General features: G+C 44.0%; 2 protein-coding genes across 29 annotated transcripts in view; one reads left to right on the forward strand and one right to left on the reverse strand.

The window, feature by feature from the left end:
• The window catches only part of KIAA1217 (KIAA1217 ortholog), a 454,907-nt gene extending 449,216 nt beyond the window's left edge, over positions 1-5,691 (forward strand). For 20 of the 26 annotated variants that reach the window (XM_069959064.1, XM_069959058.1, XM_069959057.1 and 17 more), the window contains 3 exons: positions 332-1,930; positions 2,311-2,436; positions 3,080-5,691. In XM_069959064.1, the coding sequence (XP_069815165.1) occupies positions 332-1,930; positions 2,311-2,436; positions 3,080-3,577 (2,223 nt within the window). In that variant the 3' untranslated portion in view covers positions 3,578-5,691. Of the gene's footprint in view, positions 1-331; positions 1,931-2,310; positions 2,494-3,079 lie in introns of those variants that run through there. The other 6 variants (XM_069959079.1, XM_069959078.1, XM_069959080.1 and 3 more) reach the window with 4 other exon arrangements.
• Positions 5,692-17,737: 12,046 nt separating this feature from the next.
• The window catches only part of ARHGAP21 (Rho GTPase activating protein 21), a 117,977-nt gene continuing 112,465 nt past the window's right edge, over positions 17,738-23,249 (reverse strand). For all 3 annotated transcript variants that reach the window (XM_069959083.1, XM_069959085.1, XM_069959084.1), the window contains 2 exons: positions 21,330-21,361; positions 17,738-20,295 (listed from right to left, as the gene is read on the reverse strand). In XM_069959083.1, coding sequence (XP_069815184.1) covers positions 18,646-20,295; positions 21,330-21,361 — 1,682 coding nt within the window. In that variant the 3' untranslated portion in view covers positions 17,738-18,645. The remainder of the gene's footprint in view (positions 20,296-21,329; positions 21,362-23,249) is intronic.

Here is a 23,249-nt window from a genome sequence, read left to right on the forward strand (position 1 = left end):
GGCAGTGTAATACTCCAGGTAATGTTCTGCTGGGAAACCTTACTTCCTAGCATTCGTATGACATGTACTTATCACTGCAGACCAAGTTTCCCCTTCATGGTAGTGTTGGAACTCCAAATTTGTGCTGGAAAACCAAGTCCGATTCATAGACACACCACGGGAGCTAGCCAGCGTTAGGGAGGTGGTTTTGATGTTATGGCTGATCGGTGTATTTCACCCAAACAATAACCAACATACTTAACTCTATCTTGACGTTAATTATTTTATTCACCTTTATTGAGCGAGCTATTTTATTTAACAAGTCGATTTCCCCTCTAATATTTCTTCATAGGTGTCATGCATTATTTCTAAAGAAAGTGTAAGTCCCGAAAGCCCAAAACTTGTTGAAAGCCCAGAGGACAAGTGGAAAATTCAACCTATTCCAAGTTCTGCACCTGATTCTGCTCAGTTTAGGCAGGAGGAGAAGGTTGTAGTGAATCAGCAGTCTACCTACAGTCTATTCATAGGCAGGGATGAGACTAGCTCGACAGTAAGGCAAGAACCTGAAGAGGAAGTTAAAAATGAAGAAGTAGTTAACATGGCTTTATATAGGTACCACAACAGGGAAAACCTAAAACACTTGATCTCTACAGTCCCAGAAGTAATTAATGGAGGAACGGATCACAAAATCTCAGAGTCAAGTTCCACATTGGTCAAGGTTTCCAGTATAGAGAGCCAGGATAGCCCAGTAGTTAGTTCTCCATCTCAAGAACAGGGAATGCCTTACTTAGATTTAGGCCAGACAGTTGTAATGAGACAAAAGAATTCTCGGAGGACTACCAGCCAACAATCTGAGGATCTCGAGTCTCCGACTATCTCACCAACTGAGCCGAGGTCTCCCGCAGATAACATTGCTTTTATGATCACCAACACGGAGGTGCAGGTTTTGTCAACAGGAGAAGTCCAAGATATCGTAAACCGGAAGGGTGGAGAGGTACAAACAGTTAGTGTGGACAAAGAAAATGTGAAGATTCCTTCCCACAATTCTGACCCACAAGATCCTGTTCTATCCACCGAAAAGAAGCCGGTCATTATCATATTTGATGAACCAATGGATATAAAATCCGCCTATAAAAGGTTGTCAACAATATTCGAAGAATGTGACGATGAGTTGGAAAAAGTCATGTCTGAAGCAAAGATTGATGAGGAGGAGGAAGAGGAAGAAGAAGACGACGACGATCATAGGCAACCAAGTGTCCCTCAACCCAAACTAGAACAAGTTGAGGAAACCAAAATAGTCACCAGTACAAATAATGTAGTGAAACCAAGCAGGTACAGATTTAACTATCCATCTCTAGCAGAAATGAAGCAGACTATGTTCCAGGATACCAGTGTCCCCAACGAATTCTTTACAGATGAAGAAAAGTCAGAAGCATCCGACTACCAGTATGGCCAGAGACAAGACGTAAAGAAAAAGTTCAAGTTCAAATTCCCTAAAAAGCAGCTGGCGGCTCTGACCCAGGCTATCCGTACGGGGACCAAAACTGGTAAGAAGACCTTACAGGTGGTGGTCTACGAGGATGAAGAAGAGCCTGACGGGACTGTAAAGCAACACAAGGAAGCAGAAAGGTTCGAAATCGAAAGATCCAAGAGTAAAGAGGAGAATATCCAACTCGAAGCCCTCAACCTTGTAGAACCAGAATCGGTGTCGAGGACCGATGATATAAGACAAAATACATACAGAACCTTAGACAGTCTTGAGCAAACTATCAAGCAGCTAGAAAGTACCATAAGTGGAATGACACCGAGACCGGGATCCGATCTCATAGAATCGAAAGACGATAACAGAACATTGACAATAGCTACGGTAGTTACCAAAGGACCTGTGTTAGCGGATGATACCAAACTTGTTGTAGAGTCTCCATCATCCATACCTACTGCAGCACGTAAGGTACCAGTGCACAAGACTTCTAAAGCCTAATGGTGTGCCAATGAGAAACTGGTGCCTAACCTCTGAGTGGTGTTCTTCTGGTGGTTGGCTTTTCCTTTAGCTGCTGGTTTAATAAGCTTGATAACATGGTGATGGGCAGATGAAGAGCTAAAAACTAAAACAAAAAAATGCCTGCTTGGTTGACATGACTTGTTTTTTTTAATGTTTTTTATGATTTTTTTTATGACTATAACCTCCGATGTTTCTTCTTCTGCATGACTAGAGATTGATATGATGTTGGTCAAGCATGGAATGTGAACACATGGATGATGACATCAGTTCTCTTGTTTGATTTGTTATTTTTTTTTTCTGTCTCTCTCTCCTGTTGGCTGTTCCTATAGGGATCAAACGGAGCGCCACAAACCAGCAGAATGCCAATACCAATGTCTTCTAAAACTAGACAAGGAAGCATGGAAAAAACTAGCAAACAGCCAAAGCTACAGGAGCCGCAGCGTCAATTCAGACAGGTAGTTTTACCATAGAACAGCAATTTTTTTGGAAGGAAAAAAAAGTAAAAAAATAAATGAATAAAAAACTTCAAGCCAAGTAACTGAAATCAATGTAACCAAAACAAGGATGGCGCCTTTGCTTTCACTCTTGTTTTTGTTAAGATGTCTGGATCTGGTGGCATGAGAAATCCTGTAGTACTGTGTCTCACTCTTGCCATATCTCTGCATGCCTGCAATAAAAACACCCGCTGCTTTGTACCACTTCGAGAAGTTCAGCTGAGATGAACAAAACCTTGGCTTACCACACGCAACAAAAAAAAGAAAAATAATAATAATAAAATGAGAGCACACGTGTGTGTGTGCAGTGATGTCTGTGTCGTCCGGTACTAACATGTCTGTGCCACCGCACTCCATTAACCGCTTGCCACCATTCTTCTCACCCAGCATGTAGAGCACTGCACTATCGCCCGGGGGAGGGGGAGCCACATCCTCCACGTCTCTCCAGTTCTCTAAACCTTTCTGTGCTTTATGGTTTCTGCCAGGTCCAGTGAGAACGTCGGCAAATATAATGTGTCTATGTGGGGGCTTTGTTCCTGCGCCCGTGTTGGTGTGTTCTTGTGAAAGGTTTTGACAAACTGTCTCCCGCCATCTTTATTTGCAGGCTAACGGAGGTACTAAGAAAGCTGGTGGGGATATTAAGGCTGCTTCCCCTACTTTATCTGCTTCTAAGATTCCAGCTCTTTCTCCTAACACTGGAAAAAGCAGCTCTGTTTCCGCTCAGTGTAATGATACCTCTAACTCCCATAATCCCCCTGTGAAGTCTCACGTCCCAGTAACCAATTCTAACTCTCAGCCCGGTCGTAACGTTAACGCCTCCTCCCTTATCCGTCCCGTTCACAACGGCACGTCAAAGCTACAAAGCCCAACCTATTCAGGTAAAGGTCACCATCTCTCATTTTCACTGCAGAATGCAAATGGCAGACCATCTCCTCCTACTCCTTCCTCCTCTGCTACTTCTCCCTCTACTTCTGTCTCTCCCACTTCACTGACTCAAGGTATGAAGAGCATCCGTACCATCCACACACCTAGCTTCACCAGCTACAAGTCACAGAACGGAAGCGCAACCAAGGTGGCCGCTCCAAAGGACTCCTCCTCCTAACTTGTGATGTCTCCACCCACAGCGCCCTCTGCTGGCATGTCGTTGTCATCTGTGTACATAACCCACCGCTATATCCTTGTCCAGATAGTAGCTGTTGTAATTATAGGCCTCTTCTTTTATCAGTCTCTGTTTCTATGTAACATAGTGTGTGTGTGTGTGTGTGTGTGTGTGACTGTATATATTACTATACTGTATGTTTGCATGTGTGTGTATATATCTTCGCAAAAGGTCCATGACGTGAGGATGCGGATTATTTTGTATAGACTATTTTTCATTATGGAACTTACGGGAGAGATGAAATTCTAAGCGTGGAGTTTTTGGCTTTTATTTTACACCCATGCCGGCTCTGACTACAGATTTCTATTTTTGTCGACTATACATCGCTGTTGCTTTTTATTTTTATTTTTTTGCCGAGATATTTTCATATATGGGACATAGAGTATGTTTATTCTTAAAGGGATTCTTTCATCAAAAAAAAAAAAAAAGTCAGGGAATACAAGATATTTTCTTACTAGAATATTTAGGCAATATTCAGGTCAATGGGAAATTCTTTTCATTGACTTGTGTGTAAATAATATTTATGATGATTGTGCAGACCGAGATAAGCGGCACTGCTGATCTCCATATAATCGGCCTGTCGCTGGTCTCTATGGCAGGAAGTTCTTAACCCTGTGTATGTTACTTATTGACTGGAATGCAGTGCTCCCTGTTTCTTTAAAAAAAAAAAAAAAAAAAAAAAAAAGAGGTTCTTCAGCAGCCGCAGCAGCCTGTGTTATGCAGTATTAGCTGCAGCAATATATAATGATAAGCGACCTCTAAGATATATAGCAGCTAATAGTTGACAGACGTGTCCCCATTAATCTTCAAAAAGAGGTTCTGCAGCATCTCAGGTGTGTAGTCTAAGGAATAATGCCCCCTCCCAATCTGTAAATTTTAAGAAATTAAACGCACCCAGCCTGCACTCTTGTGCCTTTAAAAAAAAAAAAAAAAAAACATTGTTCCCCAATCTGCTTTCCAGCAGTTGCAATGCTACAACTCCCATCATGCCATAACCTGATGGAGTTTGTAGTTTTGCAACAGTTAGAGTGCCACACGTTGAGGATCATTGTTTAATAAACGAATAAAACTTCTTCATGGATGTTTTTACATTATATGTCATGTTGCTGTAAAGTGAGATGCTGCAAAACATACAAAGAATAGTTGTAGTTTTGCAGCAGCTGAAGAGTTACAGGTTGGGGAACACTGTTTTATAAAGTCATGATGTATTTTTTTTTACATTATATTCTACTTTGCCATAATGTGAAACACTAATATATAACTTTGTCATGACGTTTTAAAATTATTTACCACTTTGCCATAAAGTGACACACCACAATGCTGCAAAATATACAAAGAATAGCTGTAGTATCGCAACAGCTGAAGAGCTACAGTTTGGGGAACACCATTTTATAAAGTCATATAACTTCTTTAAATTATATACCACTTTACCATAAAATGAGATGCAGACCGTGCTGCAAAACATGCAAAGAATATTTTACTATAATAGCAAAAAAAAAATAAGTTATAGAAAATTATATCATTATAAAGTAACTTTATATAGATGCCTTCTTGGAGAAGCCACAAAGAATATAGTAAGTTTTTGATGAATGACCCCCTTTAAGTCGCACCACTACCCTGTGGTTATATGTATAAACGTGTAGACTCTTGATTTGAAGAATGACATATTTATCGGTTCCGATTTCCCAGGATGCTACTGCCGACCATAGCTCTTAATCCATTTTATTTTTTAATATTGCTCTGTACATAGACATAACTTTTTACTTCTACATAGAAATGTTGCTCATGACTTGTACAGTTAGGCAATGTGTGCCAGTACAGGGGCAGAGAAACTCCAACTCCCGTCATCCTAGCCAAGAGCGATGATGGTGGTTGCGGTCCAAGTCACACGTTGCCTAACTCTCATTGTTTATGCATGCTTTCAACAGTGGCAACTTGGAAAGAAAGAGTTTGCACAGATTTTGTAAATTTATTAATTTGTATAACTACTGTAACAAAATATCTGTAAAAAGCAGATCACTTTTCTGAAATAAAATAAAGTGATGCATGCGGTTCTATACACGATTGGTGGTCTGTGTCCTGCTGAACATCTTGTGGGAACTCAATACAAGGAAAAATTGGTTACGACCACCTTAGCGCATCCATTAAGGTGGTCACACATGCTCAGTTCATCCTCAACCTCCCAATCTGTCCAGGAAATTATAGCGGTAAATCTTTACTGTGGAGGTAAAGCCTAGAATGTATGGGATGCCAGGAGGTACTCATTGACACATTGGCTGCTCACAGTCTGAAATTACTTGCAGCACAAAGTAAACACAGACTGTTGTTAAATATTTTTTTTGCAAAAAATCAATAATCCAGGCGATTTTAAGAAACTTTGTAATTGGGTTTATTAGGCAAATATGTCATTATCTGCATGTAAAAATCCTTTTCCCAGGTCCCCCCTCCTCTCCTTTCTGTCATCCACTCCTCAGAATCAGGAAATCTCGACTGTTTTTTCATCAGTCGGATCCTGTCTGGTCTATGGAGAGGGGAGGGGGGAGGAGGGAGATTAGCCGGCAACTGAGAAAGAACAAAGGATTGCTCAGCAGGGGAGCTATTCAGAGCCCTAATTAGAGGTCAGAGAGGTCGTGGTGACTGTCAGAGGAGAGAGCCCGGGATGTGAATGTAAATTAACTCTTTGTTGTCCTGTTTTGCTGCTTTTACTTTCTCTCTCCATAGGAAAACCATGAAGACAGGGGGGAGAGCTTCAAACTGCTTTTTCATGATAAAAATTAATTTTTCGGCTAATAAACCCAATTACAAAGTTTCTTAAAATCGCCTGTACTATTGATTTCTGCAATAAAAATTTTAACAACAGTGACACTTTAAGAGTACTGCTTACTATCAACAAATAATTAGCACCATCCCTAACCCCTGGGGATATTGCAAGGGGTTAGGGTTAGATTGGTAAGAGTTTTAACCCTAAAAGTTAGGGTTGTCACTGACTTTGTGCAGCCAGTAAACCCAAACTGTGAGAAGCCAATGACACTCATGTGTACGTCATGTGTAGTGCATGCCTCCTAGCAGCCAATACATTCTAGGTTCTACCCTACTGTGTATTGCACAACCAAGGGGGATTATGGGAAAGTGTATTAACTTTCATGGCAGCAGCAAAGCCACCATTGAAGTGATCAGATCCATGGGAGAGAAGAACTTTAAAAGGATGTAAGCATAGTTGTACTCCTTTATATGTGGTTTATTTTAAAGGGGTTTTCCTCTAAGCAAAATTGATAAAATCAGACTTTACAGCACCTGGACCAGCTGTGACCGTGACTGATGATCTAAGGTTGACTGAGGATGTGCTCACGGATGGCATTTTGGCTGTAATCTTTCCGCAAATTGTGTAATTGCGGTAATTTTGAAGAATTCATGGTAAAAATTGTGATATATTGTGCAAAACAATAGAAAAATTTAGACTAAAACACAACAAAACAAATTCCATGTGTGAACACAGCCTAAAAAAAATCCCATACACATGGACATACTGATAACTTTTTAGAACATTCTCGGAGTTGTAGTCTGGCAACAGCTGGAGAGCCACAGGTTGGGGAACATTGATCTAGATCACAGATGCCAAATCGGCAGCCCTCCAGCTGTATGAAAACTGCAATTCCCATCATAACTGGACAAAGTTTTGGCTGTCCAGACATGATATGAGTTGAAGTTTTGAAGTTAAAGTTTGACACCTTTATCTAGATCTTGGATAGTTTTTTAAATGGGTTATCCAGGATTAGGAACAGCACCGCCCCTATCCTCAGGTTGTGTGTGGTATTACAATGCAGCTCCATTCATTTTAATGGAACAGAGCTACAAAACTCCACCCAACCTGAGGACAAGAGTGGTGCTGCTCCTGGATAACCCTGTGAACTGTATTAAATAAAGCTGAGTTGTTGCAGTGTCTACTTGTGTCTATGATCTGACCAGGTGATGAAAGATTAGGGGGCATACATCTGTAACTAATTTGATTTGTAGCCATAGACTACACAAATTTTACATTTACACACCAATGCTGGACTAATATTTGCAGCATTCCTGCATGGTTGATGGCAACGCTCACACTTTGGTGGTACTTTGGTGACATCTAGTGGCCAATATATATAAGTACATACTGTATAATAAATGAAAACAAAAAGATAACGTTAACATGTTATGGGTAGCCTCTGATCCCATCCTAGATATGTGCTTTTAAATTTACTACTCTGACATGGTCCCCCATCTTGAGATAAAAGGGAATAATACTGACTAGATGGACCAGGGGTCTTTTTCTTCAGTAAAATCGTCCTTCTCCTTCACCGCACGGTTTGATATGTAGCACTTTGTTAGAATTGGCTGTGCACCTACCTGGATAATACACAAGGGAATGAATTTGTACTTAACGTCAGTGCAACCACATGACAGCCCACATGAATTCAATTTTGGTAAAAAAAAAAAAAGGGCCACTATAGCATATGGTAAGAAATGGTTTGCACCCATAGAGCCCCCTTTACAATGGAGTAAATAAGTTAATGTTAGCGTCCTGGTGTAACCTCTTACTCTCATGCCATTTTTAAGCCAACACGTGGCTGCATCATAAAGTAGAAATAGAGTTGACTTCTCTTGTCTTTAACCAATTTCAACTTTTGGCTTATAAACTGTATCAAAGGGGCCGATATAAAGCACCAGGAACACCCACCGCGTTCTGGCTACGATCTCATGTACGGAAAATTGCACAACACAAACTCATCTTAAAAACATCTGTAGAAGACAAAATCATCTAGTCTCATCAATAAGAAGCGAGTTTTCTTCTCATAGTCCAGCACTGGGGTTCTCTGACTTGTCCATCATTTTACATTATCGCTATTTACTATCCATCCAAGGAATCTGGTAAGAATGGGGGGAGGGGGTGTCTCCAACAAGACCATTGACATCAGGATTGTAGTTCTGCTTTTTTGGTTCACAATATGATGCTTTGGAAACATTTAAAGTGACATTGTCGTAAAAAAATTTTTTGCAGAAATTAATAGTCCAGGCGATTTTAAGAAACTTTTTAATTGGGTTTATTAGCTGAAAAATGCATTTTTATCGTGAAAAAGCAGTTTGAAGCTCTCCCCCGTCTTCATTGTTCTCCTATGGAGAGAGCTAAATAAAAGACCAAAACAGGACAACAAAGAGTTAATCTACAAATCCCTCACCCTCTATCTCCTCTGACAGTCACCACTGACCTCTCTGAGCTCTGATTACAGCTGTCACCCAGCTCCGTGCCTGTAATCCTCTGTTATCTGCTTTCTGCTGCCGGCTAACTCCCTCCTTCCTCCTCCCCCCTCCCCTCTCCCTAGAGCAGACAGGGTACAACTCATGCAACAAGTCACAATTTTCAGATTTTTTGCAGTGGATGGAAAAGAGGAAGGAGGGGGGGGACCTGGGAAAAGGCTTTTTAAATGCAGATAATGGCAGATTTGCCTAATAAACCCAAGTAAAAAGTTTCTTAAAATCGCCTGGACTATTGATTTCTGCAAAAAAAAAAAAAAAATATGGCAGTGACTCTTTAATAAAGATGAATGACTTTTACTATTGCCGCCCTGTGACAACCCCCCCCCCATATCGTGCACAATGATGGGCTATCAATAGTCAGCTATAGCAATAATTGATTGTTAATTGTCTCCAGACAAGTTACAAGCCAGTAAGTGAGTCAACATGGCCCAAACCCCTTACAATTCTTACATTTTTGGGACTAAAATAATGAAATCACTGTATATTTGGCTGTATAGTCTGGAGGAAAGAAGGGAAAGGGGGTATTGAAACCTTTAAGGGTGCATTTACACAGAAAGATTATCCGTCAAAGATTTGAAGCCAAAGCCAGGAATGGATTAGAAAAGAGGAGAAATCTCAGGCTTTCCTTTATGACCTGATCCCAGTTTATAGTCTGTTTCTAGCTTTGGCTTCAAATCTTTGGCAGATAATATTTGTGTAAATGGACCCTTAGTATGTTAAAATAAGGTTCAGGAGGGAAGTGTTTTTAGTAAAAACAGCTCAATAACAAGAGGACACAGTGAGGGGTTATCTGGGGGAAAGATCAGAAGCAATGTGAGAAAATATTATTTTACTGAAAGTAGTAGATACATGGAAAAAGCTTCCAGCAGATGTGGTTGGTAAATCTACAATAACTGGATGTAACCTGCCTGGTATAAACATATATCTATCCTGAGATAATAAGAAGGGAAATACTAAAAGGGCCGACTAAATGGACCCTGTGGTCTTTTTCTGCCAACAACCTTCTATGTTTCTATGTAGAGAGACCTTTCTAATAATATGCATGCTTACAGCTCTACATTGGGTGGGGTCTCTATATATCAATATAAAAGGGGCTTTTCCCACCCATAACAGGATACATGAGTATATTATCACAAGGTTACATCCTTAAAGAGTCCCCACACCACTCCTTATAGTTCTGTACAGTGAATATAACAGTACATCGCAGGCTATGGCTTTGCAATCAGTAAATCTGAAACACTTGCTGCATTCAGTCTCTGGCGTCTCCTCTGTCTGCAGCATTGTTCAGCACAAGGCCACATATTGTAACCAGATCTAATTCTCTCTCAAAATATGGCAATAGAACATATGTATATCGTAGGCATATTATTGATGCAGGCTGGAGGACCTGGTCAGATATGGTGACATCACACAGGGGGTGGGGCTTGAGCTCAGAGAGAAGACCCCACCAAGCTTCCTCAAAGTAAAGCATAATGCATCGTCTCAGAAAGGAGGGATCAGTCAGGGAGCTGGAGACAATACCACATAAACAAATGAAACTACACAACTTCCTATCAGAGGGTATTGCAAGCAAACACACGCTCAAGCCAGTACAATTAGTAATAATAGTAAGGTTAGGTACTCAACATGTGACCTAGGCCGGAAATAGTCCTTGCACGGACTATCTTCTACAGACCAGACCTGGGAACTCCCATTATTATGATGCAGTGAGCTTTGAAATGTTTAACACTCTGTGCTACTGTACTGACATGGCTTTGTCAGTACAGTAGTGTAAAGATTTAACCCTTTCAGAGCTCATGGCATCATAATGAATGATGTTGCTGGGAGATCTGAGGTCTGCTCCATAACACATAGCCCATGCAGGGACCATATTTACAGAACTTGTAAATGCGGCTGTAAATTAGATTGGGGGCTCCATTATGGACAAGGACTGATGTGAATATGAGTCTTGGTACAGGACTGCAGTAATGTATGTATATACTGTACATTCCTGCAGGATACTTTGAGGCAGGGCAAATGACTTACCATACAGTAAGGATAAAATCCTAGGACACACAAAGGAGAGCCAATCTTTGAGGTGGAGTTATCCAAAGTCATCATGTCTTAGACCCAGTTCAAGAAATTTCCCACACATTCTTTTGGGTGGGGAGGGAGAATTTATACAGGCAGATTTATGGTCTACAAAAAGTGCAATATACTTTCTAAAACTCGCAAAAAAAAGTGACTCCTAGCTGGCATGCATGCTTGCGGTGCATGAACATGCATTATTACACAGAATTTTTTTTGTACTCCAATGTACTTTTCCCTGAACACCGACGACCCCCCCCCTTTGTTCTACGAGTCATAATTGGAAGTGGAAACTCCCCGTTACCATGTTGTTTATGCTGCATGCAGGCTAGGATGGATTTCTAGTAAATATACTCTAGTGATGAGGATCATCGTCGGTTCAGTTTCAGGCAAATTAGTTGAATGTTGACCATACTCCAATGTATACAAATAACTTACTGATGGCCTCCAGATAAAGGCTTAATCCGATACCTTAAAGGGGTAGTGCGGCACTCTGTAATGTGATGCTGTTACCTGTTCTGCCGTCTTCACACACTTTTTAGATCTCCCATCCACTCCCAATGTGTCTCCGCTCTGTAATCGGTCATTGCGATTTCTATGTAATCGCAAAGAGCGAGTACAGTGTCAGACACCCTGGGATCCTTGTGCCCCAATTCGCAATTCATTATCTGGCACTGGCTCCCCGCCCAGCCATCAGTACAGTTTTATAAAGCAGATTCCCTAAGTGCTTCCACAAGAGATGTCGGGATTCCCAGAGTGTACTCGCTCTCTGTGATTTGTAGGTAATCGCAGAGAGCGAGAACACTCTGGGAATCCCGACATCTCTTGTGGAAGCACTGTATAAAACTACAGTGCGCTGCACTACCCCTTTAAGGTCGTCCCACAAGTAATTATTTAAATCAATTAAAGAAGTGTGTACATATCGCTTTTGCAAACTTGTTCCATGTCCCTGATGTGTCCAGTACTGGTGGTCGCACATGCTCAGTGAGACCCAACTTGATCATCTTGTACGGAACTGCTTCTTATAGGTACAGGCCAGCCAATATGAATCAGTGCACTGCTAACAGCTCCTTGTCACCTTCACTAGACATATTAGGTGGAAATTTAGAAAGGGAATTAGAAAAACAGCAATTTGTGTGTTTTATGATCTAGCAGACAAATGTAAATGCTATGGACACCTTTGATATGGATTTTTTTTTAATACTAAGTTTCAGATTTAGAACCCTGCCCCTCCTCTTCCCCCCATGCCCCCCCCCCCCCCACACACACTGTTTTTAGGATTAGATTCTTCTCCTCAGTGTAATACATGCTGAATGTGATGTCTGTTTGTTCAGGAGTTAACTGCAGACGCTCTGCTGCCACTCTACACTTGTACACCGCATGTGCCATTGCTGCCTTTGTGTTCTTTCTTTTCTATTAAGAGCCAGTATGAACTACTCTCCATGTATACTCTCCCATCTCTTCACACATTGAGCTGCTGTATACAACTTCTGTCCCCACTGCCTTCAGATTTTTCTTACACTACAGATGACAGATAGCCTCAACGGAGTGCTGACACAGTGCTGTAGTTGGCAGGCCTCTAGTGAGCATCTTTTGTTACTGCATTCATGGAGTGGATTATCTGCAATCTCAGGTCTCCTACCGTAAAGACGAGAACACAAGAGCAGTTGTGGTATGGGACGCACTCTGGCACACCTCTTCTTCGTAAATAATCTTTGCTGCCCGGCTGCCCCCTCTCTCACTCCATCTTCTAGGCATGCATCGCTGCTGTCGAGGCTCCTCCAGGCTACATCGCTTGTGCACACAGTGAAGACAGGAAGCACACGGCCGGTAACATCAGCTGCGCACTGGAAAGATGGCATGTGTCTTTAACAGCAGTGGTGCAGGCGTAGAAGCCAAAGATGGAACAAGCAAGAAGAACACTGGGCAGCTGGAAGGAGTGGTGAGGTGTGCCTGAGTGCAGCACAAATGCCAAACCACAACTCCTCTTTGACTCCTCTTTACATTAGGAGACGATAATTTATTCCACATATGCAGTAACAAAAGGTAACGTACTTACTAGGGGCCCAATATCTACAGCACTGGGGCACTATCCAAGGGCCGACAGATTGCCTTTAAACACAGTCAGGGGTGATTCTAGCCTCTCTGCTGCCCGAGGCGAACTATAGAATGACGCCCCCCCCCCGTCAATCCGCCCACATTATAATCCACTACTGCCCCCCCCCCACTGCTGTCCCCAATAAACATAATGTTTGGTCCCTTGCTGCACAGAGGATGTCAGGAGAGGAGGAGGCTAATCCTATAGGAGAGGTCCCAGCAGCACAGAGGATGTCAGGAGATGAGGGTGCTAATCCTATAGGAGAGGTCCCAGCAGCACAGAGGATGTCAGGAGAGGAGGGTGCTAATCCTATAGGAGAAGTCCCAGCAGCACAGAGGATGTCAGGAGAGGAGGGTGCTGATCTTTTAGGAGATGGTCCCCCTCTTCCCCCCTTATAGATGGTCCCCCTCTTCCCCCCTTATAGATGGTCCCCCTCTTCCCCCCCTTATAGATGGTCCCCTCTCCCTTATAGATGGTCCCCCTCTCCCCCCCTTATAGATGGTCCCCCTCTTTCCCCTCCCTTATAGATGGTCCCCCTCTTTCCCCTCCCTTATAGATGGTCCCCCTCTTCCCCCCTTATAGATGGTCCCCCTCTTCCCCCCCCCTTATAGTTGGTCCCCCTCTTCCCTCTCTCCCCCCCTTATAGATGGTCCCCCTCTCCCCCCCTTATAGATGGTCCCCCTCTCCCCCCCCCCCTTATAGATGGTCCCCCTCTCCCCCCCCCCCCTTATAGATGGTCCCCCTCTTCCCTCTCTCCCCCTCCCTTATAGATGGTCCCCTTTCCCTTATAGATGGTCCCCCTCCCCCCCTTATACATGGTCCCCCTCTCCCCCCTCCCTTATAGATGGTCCCCCTCTTTCCCCCTCCCTTATAGATGGTCCCCCTCTCCCCCTTATACATGGTCCCCCTCTCCCCCCTCCCTTATAGATGCCCCCTTATAGATGGTCCCCCTCTTTCCCCCCTCCCTTATAGATGGTCCCCCTCTCCCCCTTATACATGGTCCCCCTCTTCCCCCCCCTTATAGACGGTCCCCCTCCCGCCCCTCCCTTATAGATGGTCCCCCCCTTATAGATGGTCCCCCTCTTTCCCCCCTCCCTTATAGATGGCCCCCCCCTTATAGATGGTCCCCCTCTTTCCCCCCTCCCTTATAGATGGCCCCCCCTATAGATGGTCCCCCTCTTCCCTCTCCCCCTCCCTTATAGATGGCCCCCCCCCTTATAGATCGTCCCCCTCTTTCCCCCCTCCCTTATAGATCGTCCCCCTCTTTCCCCCCTCCCTTATAGATGGCCCCCTTCCCCCCCCCTACCTTATAGATGGTCCCCCTCTCCCCCCCCCCCCCCTGCACAGCAGATAAAACAAAAACAAAAAACAGCACACAACTCACCTGCCCTCCGTTCCCCCGTCGAGCCTCTCTGGTCTGGTCCCGGCTGATGTGCGGCTGCCCGGGGTGTCCCGTCCTGTCCCCGGCAGCGCGCGCATCACAGAGCTCCCCGTGCGCCTGTGGCTGTGACTTCCGGCGCACGGGGAGCTCTCTGATGCGCGTGCTGCCGGGGACAGGACGGGACACCCCGGGCAGCCGCACATCAGCCGGGGGACTAAGGCTGCATTCCCACGTTCCGTGATCCTGACGGATCACGGACGTGGAATGCATGTACTGGAGCCCCCCCGCCCCCGGGAAGTATCTGTAATGAGATGCTGGGAGCGGGGGAGACTGTATTTATAAGCGCCGCGCTGTAGTATCAGCACCGCGCGGCTGATTTAGTACAGCGCGGCGCTTATGAATACAGTCTCCCCCGCTCACAGCATCTCATTACAGATACTGCCCGGGGGCGGGGGGGCTCCAGTACATGGTACAGTCAGGGCCGTTTTAATACATTGGTGGGCCCAGTGCACAGCCCTCAAGAGTGGCCCCCCCTTACCTTTCTGCACATTGTATAATGTACTGAATTTGCCCCCACACTGTATCAGGAGCCCCAATACATACAGTAGTTACCTTATAACACTATTTCCACCATTCAGTGATTACATATTACATAAAAACTGCACTAAACAAAACAGAAAGATATCACCATTGATACCATTACATAATACCGCCACACCATGACCCCTATCAGTACAAGCCTATAACAGAGTGAAGTTACATCCAGTGACTCACCGGAGGCGTCTTCTCCGATCAGAGTCTGTCACCTTTTCTTTTTCTCTCCATCCAGCCTGGGCCACCTTGAAGTCTTCTCCTGGCTGTGAATCTTCTCTCCAGAATCTGCCAGACAAATATTTTAGGCTCCAACACATACAGTAGTTAGGTCCCTTGTACCCCTATACAGTAGTTACACCCCTCTGTACCCCTACATAGTTACACCCCTCTGTGCCTCCATAGTTTTAAGGTGTCCCTGTAGTATATAGACCCTCATGTGCTCCTCCAGTTATATACAGCCCTCCTGTGCGCTCCCCCATTAGTATATAGCCCCCCTGTGCACTCTCCCCAGTAGTATATAGCCCCCTGTGCTCACCCACAATAGTATATAGCCCCCCTGTGCTCTCCCCCAATAGTATATAGCCCCCCTGTGCTCTCCCACAATAGTATATAGCCCCCCTGTGCTCTCCCACAATAGTATATAGCCCCCTGTGCTCTCCCCCAATAGTATATAGCCCCCCTGTGCTCTCCCACAATAGTATATAGCCCCCCTGTGCTCTCCCCCAATAGTATATAGCCCCCCTGTGCTCCCCCTCAATAGTATATAGCCCCCCTGTGCTCTCCATAATATATAGCCCCCTGTGCTCTCCCCCATAGTATATAGACCCCTGTGCTCCCCAATAGTATATAGCTCCCCTGTGCTCCCCAATAGTATATAGCCCCTGTGCTCCCCAATAGTATATAGCTAACCTGTGCTCCCCAATAGTATATAACCCCCTGTGCTCCCCCATAGTATATAGCCCCCTGTGCTCCCCCATAGTATATAGCCCCCTGTGCTCCCCAGTAGTATATAGCCCCCTGTGCTCCCCATAGTATATAGCTCCCCTGTGCTCCCCCATAGTATATAGCTCCCCTGTGCTCCCCCATAGTATATAGCCCCCTGTGCTCCCCCAAAGTATATAGCTCCCCTGTGCTCCCCCATAGTATATAGCTCCCCTGTGCTCCCCAATAGTATATAGCCCCCTGTGCTTCCCAATAGTATATAGCTCCCCTGTGCTCCCCAATAGTATATAGCTCCCCTGTGCTCCCCCATAGTGTATAGCCCCCTGTGCTCCCCCATAGTATATAGCTCCCCTGTGCTCCCCCATAGTATATAGCCCCCTGTGCTCCCCCATAGTATATAGCCCCCTGTGCTCCCCAATAGTATATAGCCCCCTGTGCTCCCCCATAGTATATAGCCCCCTGTGCTCCCCCATAGTATATAGCCCCCTGTGCCCCCCCCATAGTATATAGCTCCCCTGTGCTCCCCCATAGTATATAGCTCCCCTGTGCTCCCCCATAGTATATAGCCCCCTGTGCTCCCCCATAGTATATAGCCCCCCTGTGCTCCCCAATAGTATATAGCCCCCCTGTGCTCCCCCATAGTATATAGCTCCCCTGTGCTCCCCCATAGTATATAGCTCCCCTGTGCTCCCCCATAGTATATAGCCCCCTGTGCTCCCCCATAGTATATAGCTCCCCTGTGCTCCCCCATAGTATATAGCTCCCCTGTGCCCCCCCATAGTATACAGCTCCCCTGTGCTCCCCCATAGTATATAGCCCCCTGTGCCCCCCCATAGTATATAGCCCCCCCTGCTATATAACATTGAAAAAAACAAACACTTTTACTCACCCGGGTCCTCGCGTTCCTCTTCTCTTCCCTCCTGTGGCCGCACTTCCTCCGGTCACAAGAGGCTGCACTCCCCTCACCCTCGCGCCGACGCTCCAGTGACGTCGGCCGCTAGAGGGAGAGCGCGGCCTCTTGTGACCGCAGGAAGTGCGGCCACAAGAGTGACTGACCGGGTGGGAGCAAATGGCTCTCTCTCTGTCAGTGTCGCTGCTGCTGCAGCGCTGAAGCGCCGCAGCTGCAGCGGACGGGGGCAGCGGCGGACGGGGGGGCCCTGCAGGGGGCGCCATGGAGGGGTAAGTAGATTACCCATCCATGGCGCTCCCCCCTGACAGGCTGGTGGCCGGAGCCCTGTGCGACCGCATTGGTCGCACATAGCAACGGCCGGCCTGCTCGGGGGGGGGCCCTTTAACCAGTGGGCCCGGTGCACGTGCACCATGTGCCCTCTGGTTAAAGCGGCCCTGGGTACAGTCAGTGGCGGATTATAATGTGGGCGGCCGCCCGAACCGCTCATATTATAATCTGCCACTGAATGCCGCCCCCATGGTGACAGCTAGTGGCGCCGCCTGAGGCAGACGATTCAGGTCGCCTCATGATTGCGGCGCCCCTGAACACAGTCAGAGGAAGCAAAATAGCAGGAAACCTATAACTGAGTCAGTATATAAAGTTGCTTAATCTTGCATTCAGTAAACAAACCAACAATAAAATAAAAATCAGGGGAAAGATGTTCCATAGCCTTTACTATTTAATCATGGCACAACCCCTTTTAACTTATTTGAGGCAAAAACGTGGTAATTTTAATTTCCAATTTAGCATTCGATAAATATATAAAAAAAAAAAAAGAAATCACCAAAACAATTTTATTTCCAGTGTTTAAGTGGGTATGCACACAGGCATGTACAGGATGGTATTAGATCGTCATGCAGAATTATACTCTTTTCAATGAAAGAAACCAGTTTCACCCAGGCGATACTATCTACATGCCTATCTTACAACATTTATATCAAATCCGGTATCTGAAGAAAAGATACACAATGTAATATATATATTTATATATATATTTCTATACACATTAAGTTATTACTGTATCTTACAGAAAGATTAAAAATTCAAGTCACATAAAACGGTATTAAAAGTTGGTATATAAAAAACTTGAATCTACCGGAATGCACAACGAATGGAAGCGCTGAGTCCACCTGTTAAAATCGGTAAAATTTAATGAAATCTGGAAACTGATAAAACGCTCTGTTCACAACAGGTTTCTCCAATTAGCATGTAACAATATGGCACCCAAGCACACCAGATGAAGTCAAAATGAGGCACTTTTCTTAGTGACTAAATAAAAAAAAAAAATTATAAAAAAAAAAAAAACAGAAAATAGGGACATTGTTACATATGTTACACAGCGAATGTCTGCTAACAAGAAAACCCTGGGTTACAGAAGCCATGATGCACAATCGAGAGAAGCGGAAAAGACGATTTGATCAAACTTTGTAAGTACTTCCATTTGAGAAGGTGTTTGTGGTGGGGTGGCCGCTCTGAAGACTTTCCACAGGGCCTGTGAGTGAATTCAGCCCCCATACAGGCTGCAGACGAGTAAAAATAAAAAAATAATTCAGGCACAGAACAATATAGATTGGAATTTTTACTCATGATATAGGCAAGCTTTAAGCTCACCGACTACAATACAAGTTCCATCGGCAACTTCGAGATCGACCCAAGTCACCTACGGTGGGACTCTAACAAAATGTTCTTTATAGGTACTGGTAGAAAGTAGATCTCGCCACCTGGGTACCAGAAAGCTTATGTGGGTGAGCATCAACGGCGGGACTAAAGTTACTTTTGTTCTTGCTCTGGTAGCTCTCCCCATTTAATTGATCACTAGACTGTGGAGAGGTCAAGTCGGAGATATTTTCAGTTCCGTCATTGGAGGTGGCAGAGTTGACTTGGGATGAAGATGGCGTTGGTGGATTTGGCGTCGATGACTCTAACTTACTGGTCGGTAAAGCAGACTCTTCTAGGTTCCCTGTACTGAGTTCAGATGTGCTAGTGCGTAAACGCTCTCGTGCGAGCCACTCGGAGATGGAGAGGTCTTGCGATGGACACTTTGGTTTTAATCGATCAACAGCGGAAAGTTCATTCTCTGTACCGCGAGATGGTTCATGGATTTTCCAAGAATTTATAACACTTATTTCAGCAAAGTCTCTCTGCCCTCCTAGCGTGTGCCTCCTCCTAATATTCTTCTTCTTTCGGTTTTCGTTGGCATGTGCTTTTTGACTTCCTATTCCAAACATGTCGTCGGCAGAAGCTTTAAGGCGCAGTTTAAGTCTGTCCGTTATTTTAAGCCTCCACCCAAGTTCATGCTTTTCTGGGTCACTTTTTCCTGACAAGTCTGTGTTTCCAGAAAGCATTCCTTTGTTGACCACCTCCGCAACGTTAGAAGATGCTGGGGCGTCATCGTTTTTGCCTTCAGTTGAACATTCACTGTCCGTCTTTTGTCGTACAGATTTTTTCCTTGATAAAGTATCACATTCAATGAGTTTATGAGAACTAAAACGTCGGCTGTCCATCCGCGGGGTTGAGCTCCCCTCGGTGCAGCTGGCACTTCCTTCAGAGTTCCTTCGAGAAAAGTCTTCCACCTTCCCCCGGTTTTGCCTATCGTATACATTGCTTGAACCATATATTGGAAAGTCTGTTTCGCTGTCCGTTTCCATTGGCCTGCCCTCGCTTATAAGTTCACTTCTTTCGTCATCGGCCTCGTCCCCTTTGCTTTCCGCTACGGACTGCACCTCATGGTTGATCAGGTTTGGTTCCAGCCCAACTGTGTACAAGGTGGATGATGTTGTGGAGTAATCGGAGGTGATGGAGCTCACTTCTGCAGTCAGGAAATCATTGCTTCTTACATCGGGGCTTATGATTATTTTAGGTTTTGGTCGATGCATGGAGGCCTGGGATGAAGTGCTAAGAACGGTTCCTGAATCCGACATGCTCTCCTGGGAAGGGAATATTTTTTTGTCATCAGACTGTACAGTCAGTCTTTGTCTCATGTCTGGAGAACTAGTGGGTTTTAAGGGAGTAGTTGGCTCATCGGAAGGAGTACTGTCCTTCCTGAGTTTTACATCCACACATGCATTCGGATCATTTTTGCTTATATTTTCTGTATTTATTTTTAGTGTCAGTGCTTTGGGTTTTAGAGGCACATTGATAGTTTTTGGAGTTTCACATTTGCTACTCTCGGACTGAGGAGAGAGATCCCTTTTGTAAAATACATTGTCCAGCTCGTCCTCGGAACTGCTTGGTTGAGCCTTGTCTTTTTGCTTCTTGCGCTTTCGACTGGCAGCAGCAAAAATAGAGGACACTAGCAGCTCTCTGCTATACTGATCTTTTCCAGATCCCCAAGAACCCTGAAAATTTAAGAAACTCAATGTTAACTTGCCATCTTTAAAATGCTCTCTATAAAGAAAAATCCACTCTAAAAAAACCCACAAAAAAAGACAAAAAGTCATGTAGCCATTATACCAAAAATTTGATATGCGATTGGTCAGACCCTGGTCCTAGGTCAAGGACCAGGGGAAGTGTAGATTTCTCTTGGATCAATCTTGTGAACTTTTGGGGTCTGAATACGAAATAGACCCTGACCCTTCAAAAAATTAATGACCTATCAAATTAACTGTTTTCCTTTAAAATTAACTGGTTTCAGAAAGTTATATAGATTTACTTCTATTTAAAATTACTTCTATTTAAAAATATCCAGCCATCCAATACTTATCAGCTGCTGTATGTCTTGCAGGGAGTGGTGTATGCTCTCTGCTGCCACCTCTGTCCATGTCAGGAACTGTCCAGAGCAGTAGCAAATCCCGGAAGAAAACTGCCCCTGCTCTGGACAGTTCCTGACATGGACAGAGGTGGCAGCAGAGAGTACTGTGTCAGACTTCCTGCAGGAAATACAGCAGCTGATAAGTACTGGAAGACTGGAGATTTTTAAATAGAAGTAGTTGATAAATCTGTATAACTTTCCGAAACCAGTCGATGTGAAAGAAAAAGATTTTCACCGGAGTACCCCTTTAATAACAGTGCCTATTTAAGGCTTGATTTACATGAGCATAATAAACATGACTGAGGCTGGCGGAAGAGTGAAGGAGGCAAGTACAGTCCTTTTTCTTTTGTCATACAGCCATTCACGACTATGCAGGGGGGGGGGGACATGACAAAAGTTTTGATTGCTAAAACAAGTAGGGAAAGAAGAGTACAGCTGGGCACTTCTCTCCTGGATGCTACCGAAATGAGTCTGTCTCGGTCAGGTGTCTCCTGGTTCTTTCTAGTGGTCTGAACACAGACTAATCAAAACTTTTGACTTGTCCACTGTGACAAGTTTTTTTTTTTTAAGTGCCAATAAATTTTTTTTTTTGTTACACTGGAGATAATAGACTAGACTTACCTTAGATTTTGCCGAGTCACTAGTAGCGGAATCTGTTAAAACGAATTATAAAAAAAGAAAAAAACAGCTGTCAGTGGCGATCAATGAGATACTCAATGGCGACAAATAATGCTAGGCTTCATGGAAAGGACAAGCACAGAACAAAATGTCAAAGCAAAGAAAACAAAGGGGATAGTCATAGCTCACAGAAGATGCAAGCTTCACCACAGAAAGCCACCGCCATGAAAGGATGCTGTGAATTGTAGGCAGAACCAGCTCAATGAGAGGAATGGCAAGGAACCCTGTTCTTCAAAATAACAGATAAAAATAAATAAAAATAAAAAACACTGATGTTTATATAAGACCCCGAGCTATAGCGGGAGGTTTCCAAGATAACACTGAATAGACAGGCTACTCTACAACTAGATCCCTTATAGCTGAAGACATGGGAGAGGAGGGGACTAAAAATCTAAAAAATGTCAAATTATTATTTTTTTTTATTTTTAATTTTTAATTTTTTGATTTTCAAAATAAATTTTTGGATTTCAGATCTAAAGGAAATTGTGGTATTAAATAGAGGGAATATGTAACTAGACTGGGCTACCGCTGTCATGGAATGAGGAATGAACACCAAATCAGTTATAGGGAAAGAAAACTGAGGCTAGACAAGAATAAAGAGAGTAGAAGGGGGCTATAGCTGGACGTTCTACAATGTCAATTGGAATGGTAAAAAAATTTCTACGTAGGTAAATAATAATGCGAGAGCTAAGCCCCATGCCACACCCCTTATAGACACATGGCTAATGCTTGTGACTAAAAAGACTAGTAGACCATACCATGCTAGCTCTCCTCAGGGTCTGCTTCAGAAATAACAAGAAAACGGCAGAAAGACTTTTAAGAAAGTAGCATTGATCTGTTTAAAATACTCTGAGCAGTATAAAAAAAAAAAAAAAATTGTACAGTGCAGGTTCTCTTTAAATTTCAAATTTCAGGAAAAATAAATAAATTAAATTATTTTTAAAAAAATATAAAAAAAAATATGGAAATTTTTCAAAGTCCATTCACAAAAATCGGGGATTTCTGCAGACAAGGCAGCTACAATGAGGGCAGCAATCCTCCTTCTTCCTACAGTTCCAGCTGTCCATAAGTGACATCATTGAGTCCACTAGTGACATCACTGTGTGATAGACTCCTCCCATTTCGCCTGTTTACACATCAGTATAGATATGTTGGTACAGTAAAAAGGTAGGGAAAAAAATAAAAAATAAACGAGATCTATGTAGAGATATATGGGTTAGCGCACGCTCTACCGTATCTATCATCGAGGACATCCGCAAACGGATAAAAGCAAGGGGTGGTAGGCCACATGCTTTTATACGGGTCACGGAGATCCCAGGTGACGTCTCAGAGTTTACAATAGGGAGTGCCAGTAAGTCCTTATGATACACAAGTTTTCGAGACATGATGACATCACAGCCTTCTCTAAGCTATGACATCACGAGCCTCCATGACAGGAGGTTCCTATGCGACATTGTATGACTTGTGTATTATAAAGGGATATTATTATGCAGTATAACATGCTTGGTTAGTGCAGCAGCAGGTAGGGGATATTTGCTGAGAGCGCCTGTGATACTAGTACTTAGCCAAGGAACAGGTTGCAAGTGGAAAGACAGAAGGGAAAGTAACTTTAGTACATGACATCATAGCAGTAATCACACTTCTCACAGGAGGCCGCCATTGTGTGGACAGAGGCCTACAGTCTTATGAACATTCATTTAAGGCTCATAAGCCGAAGGCTGCTGGTGTCTACATAATGGCTGCCGGGGCTTAGGAGAGGCATACACATCGGAATAAGAGTAGAAGGATTGAAAGCAGTGTTGTAAGACTGGGAATATTGCTCCAATTCAGAATTGAAGGGGTCCCTAGGAAAAGTCTACTATT

This window comes from Dendropsophus ebraccatus, chromosome 2 (genome assembly GCF_027789765.1).
Source record: "Dendropsophus ebraccatus isolate aDenEbr1 chromosome 2, aDenEbr1.pat, whole genome shotgun sequence".
Lineage (NCBI taxonomy): Eukaryota > Metazoa > Chordata > Amphibia > Anura > Hylidae > Dendropsophus > Dendropsophus ebraccatus.